Genomic DNA, 15,463 nt, shown 5'->3' with positions numbered 1-15,463 from the left:
ATTTTCTAAAAAACTTTTGATTAAAACATTAAAAGTCAAAGTTATACTTTTCAAAAACAAACTTTAAGCATATAACAACTAAGATAAACAAGGCACAATAAAGAGGAAAATCAACACACCAAAGAATTATACTAGTTCATCCTAACATGGGCTATGTCATACCTTAATTTTGTCTGGAGACTATTATTCGTTGATCTTTTGATCCTTGTTAGTCGACTTACGGTGTTGAACACCAATTATCGCACAAGACGAAAGATGTTCGATATTTTTGGTCAAGGATGCAAAAGATACCGAAATGGAGAGGCAAAAGGGTCATTTTAGGGGGTTTTCTGAACCCTGGCTTGCCCTGGTTAGCCTCTGGCTTGCCTGGGCCCCCAAATTGCTTAGGGCTGAAGGAACCAACTCGCCTGGGTGAGCCAGTTAATTCAGGATGAAGTAGCTCGCCTGGGCGAGCTGCCATGGTTCTAAGGGTCATTTTTTGCTATAAATAGGCATGAGGGAGGCTGAGTAAAGGGTTCCAGCATGCAGTAGTGAAGGAAATTGAGAGAATTAGGAGAGAAGAAGAAGAAAGAAGAAGAAACGAAGTCGAGGCGCTACTGAATCGAGATTGTGATCAACCTCTACATCATTTCTCGTTCGGTGTTCTTCGTGCTATTGTTGATTAGTTTTGTTTTTGAGGATTGAATATGATCTATGTACCCTTAGGGGTCCCCCTTGTTGTTTTGTGCACATTCATCTTCTCCATCTATCATCGTCTATCTCTTTTTCTTTACAAATTTCAATCTTAACCGATCACTAAGTGTTGTAAAGTTATCTTTAAAAAAGATTGAAGCTTAATAAACAAAACCAAGATAAAACCAACTCATAACTAATTTCTTTTTATCAAATATCACTTGAGATCATTTCAAGGTCCAACGCTTTAACGACTCTCTCATCTTTTCAAAAATCAAAAGATCGTTTGAAAGTCCAACGCCTTAACAACTCTCCGCTTTTCAAAGTTTAAAACATTGTCTCAAGGTCCAACACCTTAAACGACTTTTGTTCGTAATTAAAATCAATCTTTTAAAAAAACATAAAATCAATTTAACACACAAACTTTCAGACTTAAAGAACTGCGTAGGTCTGAATTCCTCATTGCACATGAGGATACGTAGGAGCAAGGGCAACACCCTTTTCAACCCCAAAAAAATAAAAGAATATGAAAAGGGAAAATTAATAATATTGAAGTCATGTTTTTGCACACTCAATTAAAGGCTGTCGGCCCTTGTGACGGGCGCGTGAGGTGCTAATACCTTCCCTATGCGTAAACAACTCTTGAACCCTTCTTTTCAATATTCGTAGACCTTTTTTTTTATTTTTCTAGCGTTTTCCTCAAATAAACGTTGGTGGCGAACTGGCGACTCCCACGCGTTTTCCTTTTTGGAAGACGCTCATTTGGCTTTTTGCTCGCACTCCTCTCATAAGGTAGGTTGTGACTGGCTACATCCAATACCTGCATTTGTCGTAATATTCTCTCTTTCCTGAAGCCTCCAAAGACTCCTTACAACTAGTATTATCAAAGCCTTTGCAGGCTGCAACCAAGTATTACTTTTGAAAAGCCTTTTTGCACTTCACCTTAATATTCTCCAAGACTTTCTAGGCTTTACCCAAGTATTCTTTCAAAAAGTCTTTAGGCTTCAAATCCTCAATAGTAATTGCTACTAGACTCACACATCATCTATTGTGTTAACATTAAACTTTAGAAGCAACAATCCCCTGACTACTCTTCTGAATTCCATCGCTTTAATCTTAAGGGATGGACACTACACCTTATGAGATGCCTTTTATTGAGGCTTCATTTATGAATGTGTTTACCCTCTTACGAACTTGGCACTACTAGCTTCACCTAGAGTGTATGGCTAAGGAAGCTCCTGGGTGGTTTGTCAACCTGGTCTTTACCCTCTTTCGGAAACACTTCCTTGCCAGTTGCTCCACTGAATTTACTCAATTTATAGAGTTGTCTTGGAGTTAGCCGTTGTTGTGGATGTTAGAGATTGAATTCAACTTTCAAATGTTGCATGGGTTGTCCAAGTTCCTATAACTGGCCGTTTGAAATATCTTCAACCTTTGTCATACAACTTATTCAAGTTGTCTTCTTCATCTTTGCTCTTGCTCCACTATCATCTAACTTAAACTCTTGAAAATATCCATTGAAGGATTCGTTGAGATAGATTCGTTGGGTGCTAGTTGTTGCTTAGTGGATTCCTCTTAATTTTGAATTTTGAATCATGAGAAGTTTTATGGATATTGTATTTGCAACATATCTTCTTGAGATGCATTGTTATTGCAATGCAATGTGCTTCAATCTCTTTTATAATTGCTTGTTGGTTCTCTGACTAGGACAATTGTCTTCCTATAACTTAGACAATATCAAGAATCACAAGGAACTTATAGCTTCAAAATCAATGGTGTCCAAGCACTGATGCATGTCTTGATTGATGTGTGCTTTTGTATTAGTGAGACACGTTTGTCATCACGAACCTCCTGACAATGAAACTTCAAATGATCTTTAAGTCATGTGTAGCTTCTGATATTCACCCTTGACTTAAGTTATCCCCAGCATCATGCTTCTGATCACACATAAATTTTAATATCTGCACTTTGACCCAGAAAATATGACTGCCTTTTCAACTTCTAAATAGCTTTCCTTTTAGTAGTCTTGCTTCTTATAGCAAAATCTATGTCATGGAAAGCTTCCAATGTGGCCCTATGTTTCACACTTGTATTATGCTTCTAAATATGTCATGTCTTAATAAAGAACACTCAAGGCAACCATTCATGGCTAAACTCAATCACTAGTCATTTTACTTCATAGTGGTTTGTTGATAACTGCAAAATTTGAGTTTAATTGATAGTCAATTTTGACTAAGAATAATTAGAATTTCTTCACTTTACTGTTATTTTTAATGAAATAATGAGGAATTCAACATCATTGTAATTTTTTACCAACAGGATTCAAAAGAAGAAAATTTCAAGTGATTTAAAGAAAAATTGATGGAAAAACATGAAGAAAAAGCCTTGGAGAAAAGTTGGAGATTGAGACAACTCGTTTAGCGCACAAAACAAGCCCAATGTGTTTCCTCTCTTAGCAGTCAGCTCGCTTAGCGCGAAAAAGACCCACGAAGAAGCCCAAAGGCACGCTTAGCGTGAATTCCGTGCTAAGCGCGTGATCACCGCCATACTCGCTAAGCCCAAAAGCCCCTCGTTTAGCATGATATCGCGTGAATTTTAAGCTAACTTAGGCCTATAAAAGGAGTAGGAAGCAAAGAAGAAACACACACCAAGACTTAGAGCTCTTTGAGCATCTCTAATAGGGGAAATCCTCTCTCTTTAACCATTCCCCCCTTCTCATTCTTTATCCATCCTTTTTTTCTATCCACATCAACCCCTAAAGTGTAAAGTCTCTCATTATAATGAGAGGCTAAAACCCCATTGTTGGGAGTCTAGCAGCCAAATTTTCTTGTAATGTAATATTTTCTTACTATCTATTTAATGCAATGTCAATTTTTATTGTTTCTTTCCTGTGCTTTATTCTTATTGTATGGCTTGATCATCCATGCATCTGTTTAAGAATTAGACATTGAGAAGTATTTAATTTCTAAAAAACTGGGAAAGAGCATTTAAACAACTCATTGCTGGGGAGAGTGATCTTGTTTTGCGTATGCATACATCTCAAAACTTCATGCAATTTACCTTTTTATCTCTGCAAAGGAATTTGGGAAAGAGAATAGATAAATTAGACTCTTTATCGTGAGGGATCAGGGTTGAGTATCTTAGTACATGTGGGTGGAAATTGGAATAACATTAAATAAAGAAGCACCTTAACATTGCATCAAGGATAGTTAAACATGCTACGCACCAACATATTTTAAATTCTGAATTTATCTTTAAGCATTCAAATGCATTATCATCATCTTTTACTTTAAATCTTTATCTTATCTTCTATCTCTCTTTATCTTCTATTTTAAATTCCTTATCTCTTGCTTGCAAATTGAGTTTGCATCAATCTAAGTACAAACAAAGTTCTTGTGGATTAGACACTCGAACTTTCGAGTACTTTACTACTTGAGACGAATTGGAGCACTTGTCAATGAGTTAACATTTGTCATCATTAAAACCTTAGCTTTTGAAGGGACTTTGTCTCAACACCTATTTATAGACAACAACTAGTGCCTCCCTCTTAATCTAGCTATCAGCTAAACCTAAGTTTAAAGAAACAATAGCAAAGGATCAAGCAAGCTTAAGGACAAGTTACATCTTAAACTAAATTTTAAAAAAACTAATTTAACTATCAAAATTAGGATTTTAATTAGTATCAAAACAATCCATTTATTACAACTAAAATAGATCCAATACACTTAAAAAAGTAAAAAAAAACTAGGTTGCAAGCCCATAGTTGACACATTATTATTGCACTTGAATCAATGCATCTTGAGTCTTCTTTCTCATTTTAGGCATGAGCTTGCAAGTGTTAATTTCTTTTTCAAGCAAATCTCCTTTGTGTTCCTAACTCTTGTGCTAGTTGTTGGCCAATAGTCTATTGTTAGTTGACTAGTGACATGGTGACATTGATTGTCGATGTTGTACTCTAATATTGACGTGGCAGTACATGTGAAGCTGATATGAATTGTTGATGTGGCATTGACATGTTCATGTGCAATCATGGATAAAATGTGAAATTTTGAAAGTAGTGGTTAAAATGTGCAAAACTTTAAAAGTAGGAACAAAATATTAAAAATAATAAATAATATAAAAATATTAAAGGTGGGATAAGAACCTTTACCAACTTCTTATCAAAAATCCCAAAGCCATTAAGTCATTTTACTTATTTAGTGAATAAATAAATAAAAAATTACATTGATAGATAGAGGATTAGGAAACTTCAAGAGTAACTTTTGTAATTTTGAACCTTTGTTGGAATTTTAATCATAACTTAAATAACCTTTTGATTCATATGAAATACAAGATTTTTTTATATTTTAGTTATTTAAAAACATTTTGATTTTAATCTTTTAAGTTTTTTTTTTATTATTTTAATCTTTGTTGTAACAATAATATTAACAATTCATTAACTTGTCATGTCATTAAATTATCATGTCATAAAAAATAATTTTTTTATGATAAATTATGTTTTTAAATTATGTGCAAACTGATGATATATTTTTCAAATATTAATGTTACATGCCACAGTTCAATGCACCCAATCAATGTGGGGTTTGAACTTCTTATTATTTTCACACTCGATCTTTCCATACGTTACAAGTGCTATTTATTTTTTTGATTCAGACAAGTGCCATTTGTTAGCAAAGAAAACACCATTTTAACGTTAAGTGAAATGACTCATAACCCATGAAATACATTTGTCCATCAATTAAAATTCATCTTAAATATAATTTTTAAGTAATTATAATAAAAGTGAACAATTTTATTATATATAACAATCAACGATTAAAAATACCATCAATATATAATTAAATTCATATGTTAAGAATTTTTTTTCCGTAAAAATTTAAAACATAAAATAAGATTTATAACATCTCATAAACACCACTCAATTGAGTTTAATCTTTCATATATAAGTTTTGTTTTTTTTAATTGGCAAAATTGCACTTTTGGTTCCCCAGTTTATCTTCAATTTCGGATTTGATCCCCCTATAATTTAATTCACAAATTTGATCCTCCAGTTTTATAAATTCCTGCAAAATTGGTCCTGGAAGCCCGATTTAAATGTTGACCGTTAACCTCAGACGTTGACTGCCATATGTCAATGCCACGTGTCAACGCCTGGGTAGTTCCATATAAAGGCTTCATTTTTTATAGGTAAAATTACACTTTTAGTCCCACAGTTTTACTCCAATTTTGATTTTGATCCCTTTATAATTTCACACATTTGGTCCCCCACTTTTATAAATCCTTTTATAAATTCAGCCAAATTTCATTACCCGAGAAGTTGTATTTCAAATTTCAAACAAAAATACCATTATCATACATAGGCCACTTAATCAATCGTATACACATAAGATATCTTAAAATTTCAAATCCAGGTTGAGATTCATGTGTCACTTTTCCAGTTAAACAACCACAGAAATGAGAGAGAGACAAATTGTGATTTTTCTTTGGGTTCCAAGTGAATGAAAAAACTTGCAATGAAAAAAAAATGCGAAATTTTTTAAGACCTACCATGTCTCTAATACCAATGACTAAACCATTCAAAAGACCAATTTTGCAGGAACAATTTATAAAGAGATTTATAAAACTAGAGAACCAAATGTGTGAATTACAGGAAACCACTCAAGCGTTGACACGTGGTAGTCAACGTCTGAGGTTAACAGTCAATGTCCAAATTGGACTTCCAAGACCAATTTTGCAGGGATTTATAAAATTGAAGGACCAAATTTGTGAATTAAATTATAGGGGGACCAAATCTGAAATTAAAGATAAAGTGGTGAATCAATTTTACAATTTTGCCTTTTTAATTCTTAATAGTCCAAAGACGGATGAACACTCAATTTCATTACGCAATAATGCGCGGAGTATATTCAAATTGAAATAATGCAAGGTCAGAGAGTTCCCAACTCCAATAATTTTCCACATGGAACCCATCATTCTCAACATATTATTATTGATGAGCTGTCCAAATCGTGCCATTTGTTATGTTGTTAAAATCGGTAACTGCAACTACAAGAAAAATAAAATTGAAAATACCAAGAACAAAGGAAGAACCAAACTGAGCTTATTATGTGCAAAGAAAGATTAAAAAAAAAAGTAAATGACACGTGCTTTTCATAGCACCCTGTAACAGCTATCTCACCGGGTCCATTCCACTTCCAAAGACTTTCTTCCTTTGTAGTTTTGTACAATTAGGAATGCAGTCACCATTTGCCCGGATAAAAATTATTATTATTTTTTCTTTTTCTTTTTCTTTTCTCCCTTTCTAAAGCATCAGCAGCAGCAAGAATTTTTGGTTTAGAACTTAAAATTTGAATTCATTAGCTTTTTTTTTTCTTACTTTGTGGTCCACGTGGCACATCGCCACACCATCGTGATCGGCATGCTGGCATGGCGGGTCCCCAGGAATAGCATCAGCCCCACATGCTATTCAGTCATTCACTCTCTCAACCACCTTAGGATCCTCCATGTTCTTCACAGATGATAGGTCTACTGACCCAAGTGTAGTGGTTAATTCCTCTATTTGCTGCAAAATAAAACAAGAGTTTAATAAGTATGCATGGACAAAGTTAAACAATTTATACTATCAACTAATTAAAAAATATCGTTAGGATGACTTTCAACATAGTTATTATAAAAGTCTAACAAACTTATCTATATTCTACCAATATAATAAGAGTTTAATAGACATGCCATGTCAGTGTAAAAGTTTATACTGTTAAGTGTTAATCAAAACTCATCGTTGATGACTTTTAAGATAGTTACTAAAAAAGTCAACAAACTTATTTATCATACATGACAGTTTGTGATTGGATGATAGTGTAGTGCATATATTATTTATTAATAAAATTAAGTAAAACAATGAGCAAGGAGAGCAAAGCATCTCAAAGGTATATGATTGCACAATAAAATTAAATAAAGAACAGAGAATAAATTGCAATGCTCCAAAGTCTATAAAGAGCTCTTAGTTATGAAATTTCCCAACACCAAATTATTCTCTAAAGCTTTAGAATTTTTTTATCAACTAGGCATTGATCAGATATAGCAAAAGAATTCCTACTCCAAGAACAATTATGCCAATGAGGTCCCACAATCAAATGCGCACATCAAGAGTTCCCATTGTCAATCATATCAAAAAGGAAAAGTGGGAATCAATGAGAACTATATTTAGTAATCTTGGAATAAGGTTGCAGTGTAAAGCAGACCTGTACACTGGTATGGGGCATAGATTGCCTTGTTTTCTTCTCCTGCAATACCTTCTGGCGGCTTTCGTAAAATTCAAAGTCATCCAATATGGAAGTTCTTGCCACATAATTCTTGAAAATGTTAAGCATTTCAACACCTTGGGGAAAACTCACCTGAAAGTGGAATCAACAAAGACATGATGAGTAAGCATACAGAAGAAACAACCAAGACTTCGTCAGTAGATTGTTGCTTTTACTATGGATGCATACCTCTTGTGTGTCTCTACTATTTGTGACAGGCTTGTGATCATTATTCTCGAGTATTATGTGGCGTAGTTGAGGATTTGGAACATCCTTTATAATGTGCCATTTGACAGAGAAATATCCATTCCACTTATCCTGTTGCCAGAAATCCATACTTTTGTTGAAATCAACTCGTCCAGTCATCTCAGCTACTCCGCAAAATTGACCACTAGCATTGACCTGAACACAAGCAATTACCAGAAAGGAAGTTAAGAAACACAGTTATCACTTGTCAATCTGAAAATACATAAGCAGAGAAAACATGGGTGCAGGGGATCTGAAGTTTTTGCGATGGACCCAAATTGCATACCGAAAAGAAAAGGAACACAGGGCACTTGCATCCTTTCTCTTCCATTCTCTTCTGTGCATCCTGAAATGCACCATCCAGCCTCTTATTCCCATTAGGAGTACTCGCCCACACGTTGTACTTGATGCTCTTGTGGATATCATCTTCACTGTAAGATTTGATGACAAAGAAAAGTGCATGATCATATTTGGTTGGAAAATCAGGAAGGTTGTACTGATCTGTCCTGATTTTGTTGGTAACATTTCCACTCCCACCTGGGGCTGAGCCTCTCACAGAATTACCTCCAGACATTAATGCACCTTTTGCATTAGCTGTTCTAGGACCTTGATTCTGCTCATTGAGTGAATCGTTGACCTTGTTTCTCTGTTTCAACTTTTCAGTACTAACCCAGCCCTTTGTGTTTGCTTTCACATTAAGCAAGTTGTTTGGATAGAGGAATCCGCTCTTTCCTTGATTGTATGCGGGAAACTTTGCAACAGGTGAATGGAGGACCGAAACTGGTGCCTGAAAAAACATTACAAGCTTGTTAGAATAATATAATCTAAAGGTGATGAACTGATGATAGACAAAACCCAGGGAAGAAGAATGTGGATAAGTAAGGCTACCTTGTTTGTTTGTTTTGGCTGGTTATGCTTAACATGAGTTGATGAGACCTCTAATAATGATGTCAAACCCTTCCCTTCTGCCGAGTTAGGTGGGGGTGCAGACTTTGACACAACACCACTAGTATGACTCTGGGAAGACAAATTGGATCTACCATTTGGTTTACCAGCCAGTTCATTATAACCATGTCCTTGTAACCCATCTTGATTGATTAGAGGTGAATCCCACGAGTATGTTGTTGGCTGTAACTCTCCATATGATAGAGAAGCTGGATAATAACCAGGCGATCCAATCGGTTGTTGATAGATGGAGCCAGGGGGGTAGACGTTATGGCCAACATACTGTCCTTCAATACCAGCTGGACTTAGAGGATGATAGTATGAAGGGTAGCCAGTCTGAAATCCTGGCACGAGATAGACATAAGAACCATTATCTGCTTGCATGACCTAAATGAAGCAACAGAAAGAACAAAAATACGTATTGAGACATGTATTATATATCAAAGAATGTTAAAAAGGTCAATTATCTACTTGCTTGACTTAAAGCTAAGAATGCATAGTAAAATTCAATTGATTCAGGAAACCACAGATACTGGCTACATATGCCCTCAATTAAAATAACTGGTTTAGAAAAAGATGGCATGTTTAAGTGGTGATTAAATTCAAGTAGAAAACAAATCAAACCGCAACATGTTCACTGGTTCAAGTTTGAATCCCAAATGCAACCCCAGAAAAATAAAAAAATCAAGTTGCAAATAGAGATACGTTATTACTATTTTCCATTCCACCCTTTCTTACAAGAATATGATTCTTGGAGAGCCTTCTTATTTCTCAAAAACTTTATAAAGAAGAAATGGTGATAAATGGAAATAAGTATCATTTGAAGGCATAATTATCATATTATCAAATTCAAGTATTTACATATGCATGGCCTAAATTGGCAAGATTTGTACCAAGTCAACCGAAGTCCACATAGAAAAAGACACAACAATAACATCAACAGAATGAGCAAACGACAATTCAGCTCAAGAGACTTACAGGGTACTGAAGATCCACGGCATCGGCACCAACATAGTACCCTTGGTTGTCTGACTCTCCATAGAAACCACCATAACCTGTGATCATTCTACCGTAAGAAGTGAAACCATAAATACTACAACCAATTGAAACGAATAGAGAACCATTCGAGGGAAGGTCTATGACCAGCAGCAGCAACTAACCTGGATAGTAGTAACCGTAATAGCCGCCGGCAGGATAAGGAACGCCCTGATCTGTGGACAAGTACTCATGATCCACATCAACTTCCTTAACACTACCAGAAGCATCCCCTATGGATGATACACATGATCTTGCATCAGAAGGGGAACTTGCACCCTTGGAAGGAACCTGAACAAACAAACAACATCCAGATGCACACTGAGAAAACATGAAATTCTCCATGTCTCATACACAACCAATGAAACAGTTCATTTCAAATCAAAGCACAGGAATAAAAAAGAATAATTAAATTGAAAGAAAAAAATATTCTCAATCCAAAGCTATCAAATCCAAAGGTAAAGCGATACTTTACATATATCACATGCAACAACATAAAAGATAGAGAGAGAGGGATGAAATGGGAATTCCCATTTATTACCGAATTGGAATTATTGAGTTCAACCGTTGAAGAATCACCATGAAGCTTCTTCCTCATTTCATCTGCAGCTGTTAAAAAGCAGAAAAAATCAACCAAGTAAAAATCTCTCCTTTTTTTCCCAATTTTTTCATCCTACTTTACAAAGGGTAACCAAAAAGAAAAAGAAAAAAACAAATCTAAACCATGAATAACACCCACAAATCAAAAGAACCAAGTAAAAAAGAAAAGGGATTACATTTTTGCAATTGAGCAGCCATGGGAGCAGAACTTCAACCAAAAAACTCTCAGATTTTTCAACTTCAACAAAAATCTTCAAAACCCCTTTAACACAATCCACTGAACACAGCAAAACAAAGCAGATCCTCCAAAACACCCAACAAACACGGCTTTATATACTATTATATATACTTTGTATATATCTTCAACTATGAAGGTGAAGAATCGAAGGGTACAAACAAAAACAACAAAAAACAGATAAACCCCACAAGATATTTCAGAGAGAGAAATTCTGGGTATGGATTAATTTTGCGGCTTGTCTCTAGATTTCAGGAAGGGTGTGCAAAACAAATAAAAAAATCACAAAAAAAAGAGAAATTTTCTTTTTTTTTCTTCTTGGGTGTGAGGAAGAGAGAGAGAAGGGCAAGAAGCACGGTGTGGATATATCCTTAAAAAAGATAATCTTTTTTTGGTTGGATTGGAAGATATGGTTTTGAATAGAGAGCCTATTTAAAGAGACGCTGAATGATGAATGAATGGAAGAGAGAGAGTCCTCAGAACAGAACACAGAAGAGAGAGAAAGTTAAGAAAGACAGCGAGAGAGAGAAAGAGAAGCAGATGAAGAAAATTGCATCTCATAAAATAGAGAAAAGGGACGGTCCACACAGCTCCACGTATCATCTTTGATTTTTATGAATGTAATAATAATAATATTTTTTAGTTATTATTCTATTCATACAAAATATCCATCGGTTCTACACAGTTACTTTTTATCAAAAGATTTGGCTAATTACACTTAATTTTTCTCTTTCAATTAAGTTTTTTTTTTTAACTATAAAGTTTGTATCGAAATGTAAATGAAAAAAATTTAAAAAGAAATGCGTGTTAATAAAGTGTTTACAGCTTTCATAGGCACGTTTTTTTACTTTTCCCTCTTTTGAGTTTCCTTAACTTTATTAACTGTGTCTGTCTGAGACTACCCGCGTGACTTCAAAATGGTAGAAAAAAAGTATTATAAATTGCATATTTGAAAATGTTATTAATATTTTTTTTGTGTTTTTGGACACTTTGACTTTAAAAGGAAATGCTTTATTATTTTATTTAAATCACAAATTGTCTGTTGAATGTTATTGATTAAGTGTTAAAAATTAAAAAGTAGATAATGGAAGTTGTACTGCCGTAAAATTTAATTGAACTTTATAACTTACTTAATAAGTATAATTATTTAATATATTAAATGAATAACTATGTAGTTCTGTATGATAAATGCTAATGGTTGACTAAAGGATATTAGTTTTAAGAAATAAAAGTAAAACTTATGTTACATTTAAATAAAAAAAAGTATGTAATACATGCATTTTGAAGTAATTGAATGATTTTTTAAAGTAATTTAATGCATTTAATAGAATATAATCAAATATGTTTTTAACCAATATTTTTAGAGAAGTCATTAATGAGACCTATAAATATAAATTAAAAATAAGTGAAAATACAAATTTAAAAAAATATATTTGTTGGTCTCATTAATGATAACTATAAAAGTAGTGGTCAAAACATATTTCATGTATTCTATTCAATGTATTCAGTTATTTCAAAATGTATTATTGTATAATAATTTTTTTATTTGAATATGAAAAAGAAAATAATCTATAAAATTTAATATTATCTCTGGTCGTCCTGTATATAAGAAAACAAATATAAGACTAAACTATTCAAACCAAAGAAACTGGTTAAATTAGTTTTTTTAATTAATAATAGGATTAACATAAATTCAAATTTTATTCTAAAAAAATCTTAAATTAATTGATTTAAGTGATGGTTAGATATAATGACACTACTCATAATTTAAAAAATATTTTATCAACCAACGACAATGATTTCTATTTTTTAAAATGTGAGGATGATTTATATTGTTAATAGTTCTTAAAAAAAAATACATTTATTTTCATAAAAAATTAATGATATTTCATTGATAGACTTCACAATAAATTAAAATATAAAAGGAAACTAATCATTAATACATGTAAAAGTGATAATTTTCTTATAATTAGAATGAAAAATATTACTATTCTCCTATTTATAAGACCAAATTACTTAATTCATTAACATTAAAAAATTGCTTAAGTTAGTTTATAACAATAAATTTGTCTTAAATTTATAATTTTTTTAAAATTATTCTTGTTTTTTATACTCCTATCCTATCTCTTCTAATTGTTTGTCAATATATTCTCTTTCTTCTGTTAATTATAGGTCTTTCTAGTCTAAAGATAATTAATACAGCAAATATTATAAATTGAATCTTATAAAAAATAACAAATATCATTTCAAACTTAAATCTTATAAATAAAAACAAAAAGAATAACAATTTTTTATATGAAAATAATGGACAAAAGCCCAACAAAGTTAAGAGTCAAACATTAAGCTTGGTACATCATCTTGTAATAGCGGGGAAATAAAATTAGGGAGTCAACCATAATATTATTATCATTTATTTTATATAATGGACCAAAAGTAATAATTATGTCTTGTTCATGTAAAATTATTATATTATTCATCAATTAGAAATCATTATTGATATGATTATTAAGATAATTATCATTAAAGTCAATAATTTTATTATATATTATTATTTTTTATTGGGTAACAATATAAAACTATCTAATCAAAATAGGTGTAGTTTAGTTGACAACACATCTAAATTTATGGAGAAATAACCTTAGTTTGATTCATTTTATTCTCATATAATACATTCTTGAAGAGGAACAATGAACTTTTAATTGCAATATAATATATTTATTGAGTGACACTTTAGAATACATCGCTTATCAGTTTATTCATTTTCATAGTGTTTTCATTTGTTTTTCTTACAATAAGAAAATACTTTTTTGTCTCTCATTTTGAGAAATAGATTTCTTTTCATCTCAAGCTAATGATGTTATGTTAAATGCTGACATGATTTATCTATTAACACACCATTGTCCGCCACATGTGATTTTGGTTTCACGTGGCTTAATTATGTTACCTAAAAGGAACTAAACTTTTTTATACTTAGAGAGAATAAAATTGATTTTTTTGCATATTTAGAAAGACAAAAACAATTTATCATATCAATTGTTGCAATCACAATTTTAGTATTGTATGGACATTCCCCGAACTTCTAGATAGAGAACTCACCACTAAGAGCATTTATGCACATGACCCTATCTCTAATCACAACCTTTGGCTTTCAATCACTTGGCATGGCACTAATGATTTCCTTGCATTTAGAGGTGGCTTGGTTGGCTACTAGATCTAGGAAATATTCATTATAAGCATGTGCTTCATACCTTAGTTGATTGATAAAAAGAATCTCAAGCCCTTTTTTTTTCTCAAAACAAACATTTTATTACCTTTTTTATAGATATTCTTGATCTTAGAGGAAAGTTTCATATGCTGATCTTATTTCATTTTCTTTGAGAAAAATAAGGAAGATAGACTATAATACTTTTGTGGATCGAACGATTGTAAAAATCAACATACAAGAGGTTGACTTGCAAAGTTCTCTCTTATATTTGTAGATTCTAGTTAGTAAATTATTTTTCCTTTTTTATTCAAGTATAGTCAGATTCTACTATGAAGAAGTTGAATGAGCAATTCACCTGTGAACCACCAATTATTATCATTGGATATATTATAAAATATTAAACATATTATAAAATTTATGATCAGTCCTTATTGGTTAATTAAATTTAGCAGTCCAATGATCTAGCATGCATCGTGTTTAGAGAACATCGTGTTCTACTTCATTGTCATTGTCACCAAGCATTGTTGGCTAGATCCCCAACACATCAACATCACCACATTCTCGTACCCAACATTTCACCACTACCACTAAACCTCATGAACTTAGACACATCATTGACGTGAACCACATTATGAGGGGTAAGATCTCGTACTCAATTCACTACATGCTCAATTAGCCCCTAAACTATGTAAGGATGTATCTCGCAAACCTGCTTTCAATGACTATTAAGAGAATCATCTACTTTGACTTTTATTTGATCATCATTAATTGGTGCATATATGTATGTGAAGCAAATTGCAAAGTTAAAATATAATAAGTTTACTGTTTTAACGAATTTTCCTTTTTTAATCTAATACATTGAATATTTTATATTAAGGCGATTAAGTGTCATGGTGATGAGGATGATGAAATCTCTATGAACTTGACTACGACATTCCTATCGTTGTTAAATGTCGGTGGAAGCTCACCAGAGACTTTGGTTTCCAGAAAATACGCCTTAACTCTTCATTTCTTACAATTTCACGAGTCCCCATATGCGCAAGCCACTGCATGACAATCTCTGCCACATGCCACATGCCACATGCCTATCATTGGATTGATAACATGGTAGTAATGATATGTCAGAGTTTCAGTCGTTGGTGTGTGTGGTGACGATGAAGTAAAAAATGATGCTATCTAAACATGATATGCATGTTGGATCATTATACTAATTGTATTTAATTA

At 32.7% G+C, this 15,463-nt stretch overlaps 1 protein-coding gene across 2 annotated transcripts; it reads right to left on the bottom strand.

The window, feature by feature from the left end:
• Positions 1–6,623: 6,623 nt before the first annotated feature.
• On the bottom strand, positions 6,624–11,568 carry LOC114422048 (YTH domain-containing protein ECT2-like). 2 transcript variants are annotated; one of them, XM_028388228.1, is made up of 9 exons: positions 10,976–11,568; positions 10,741–10,808; positions 10,325–10,490; positions 10,143–10,219; positions 9,108–9,551; positions 8,506–9,006; positions 8,163–8,375; positions 7,914–8,066; positions 6,624–7,234 (listed from the first exon to the last, which is right to left on the bottom strand). In XM_028388228.1, exons 1-9 carry the CDS (start codon positions 10,995–10,997, stop codon positions 7,139–7,141), a joined length of 1,740 nt encoding a protein of 579 aa, XP_028244029.1. In that variant the 5' UTR covers positions 10,998–11,568; the 3' UTR covers positions 6,624–7,138. The 2 variants fall into 2 exon arrangements, with proteins under 2 accessions (XP_028244029.1, XP_028244030.1); XM_028388229.1 differs by lacking the exons at positions 10,741–10,808; positions 10,976–11,568 and having other exon boundaries at positions 10,143–10,230; positions 10,325–10,466.
• Positions 11,569–15,463: the final 3,895 nt, after the last annotated feature.

The sequence above is a fragment of the Glycine soja genome, chromosome 8, assembly GCF_004193775.1.
Source record: "Glycine soja cultivar W05 chromosome 8, ASM419377v2, whole genome shotgun sequence".
Taxonomy (NCBI): domain Eukaryota; kingdom Viridiplantae; phylum Streptophyta; class Magnoliopsida; order Fabales; family Fabaceae; genus Glycine; species Glycine soja.
The sequence above is the reverse complement of the archived record's forward strand: the minus strand, read 5'-3'. Positions and strand labels throughout refer to the sequence as shown.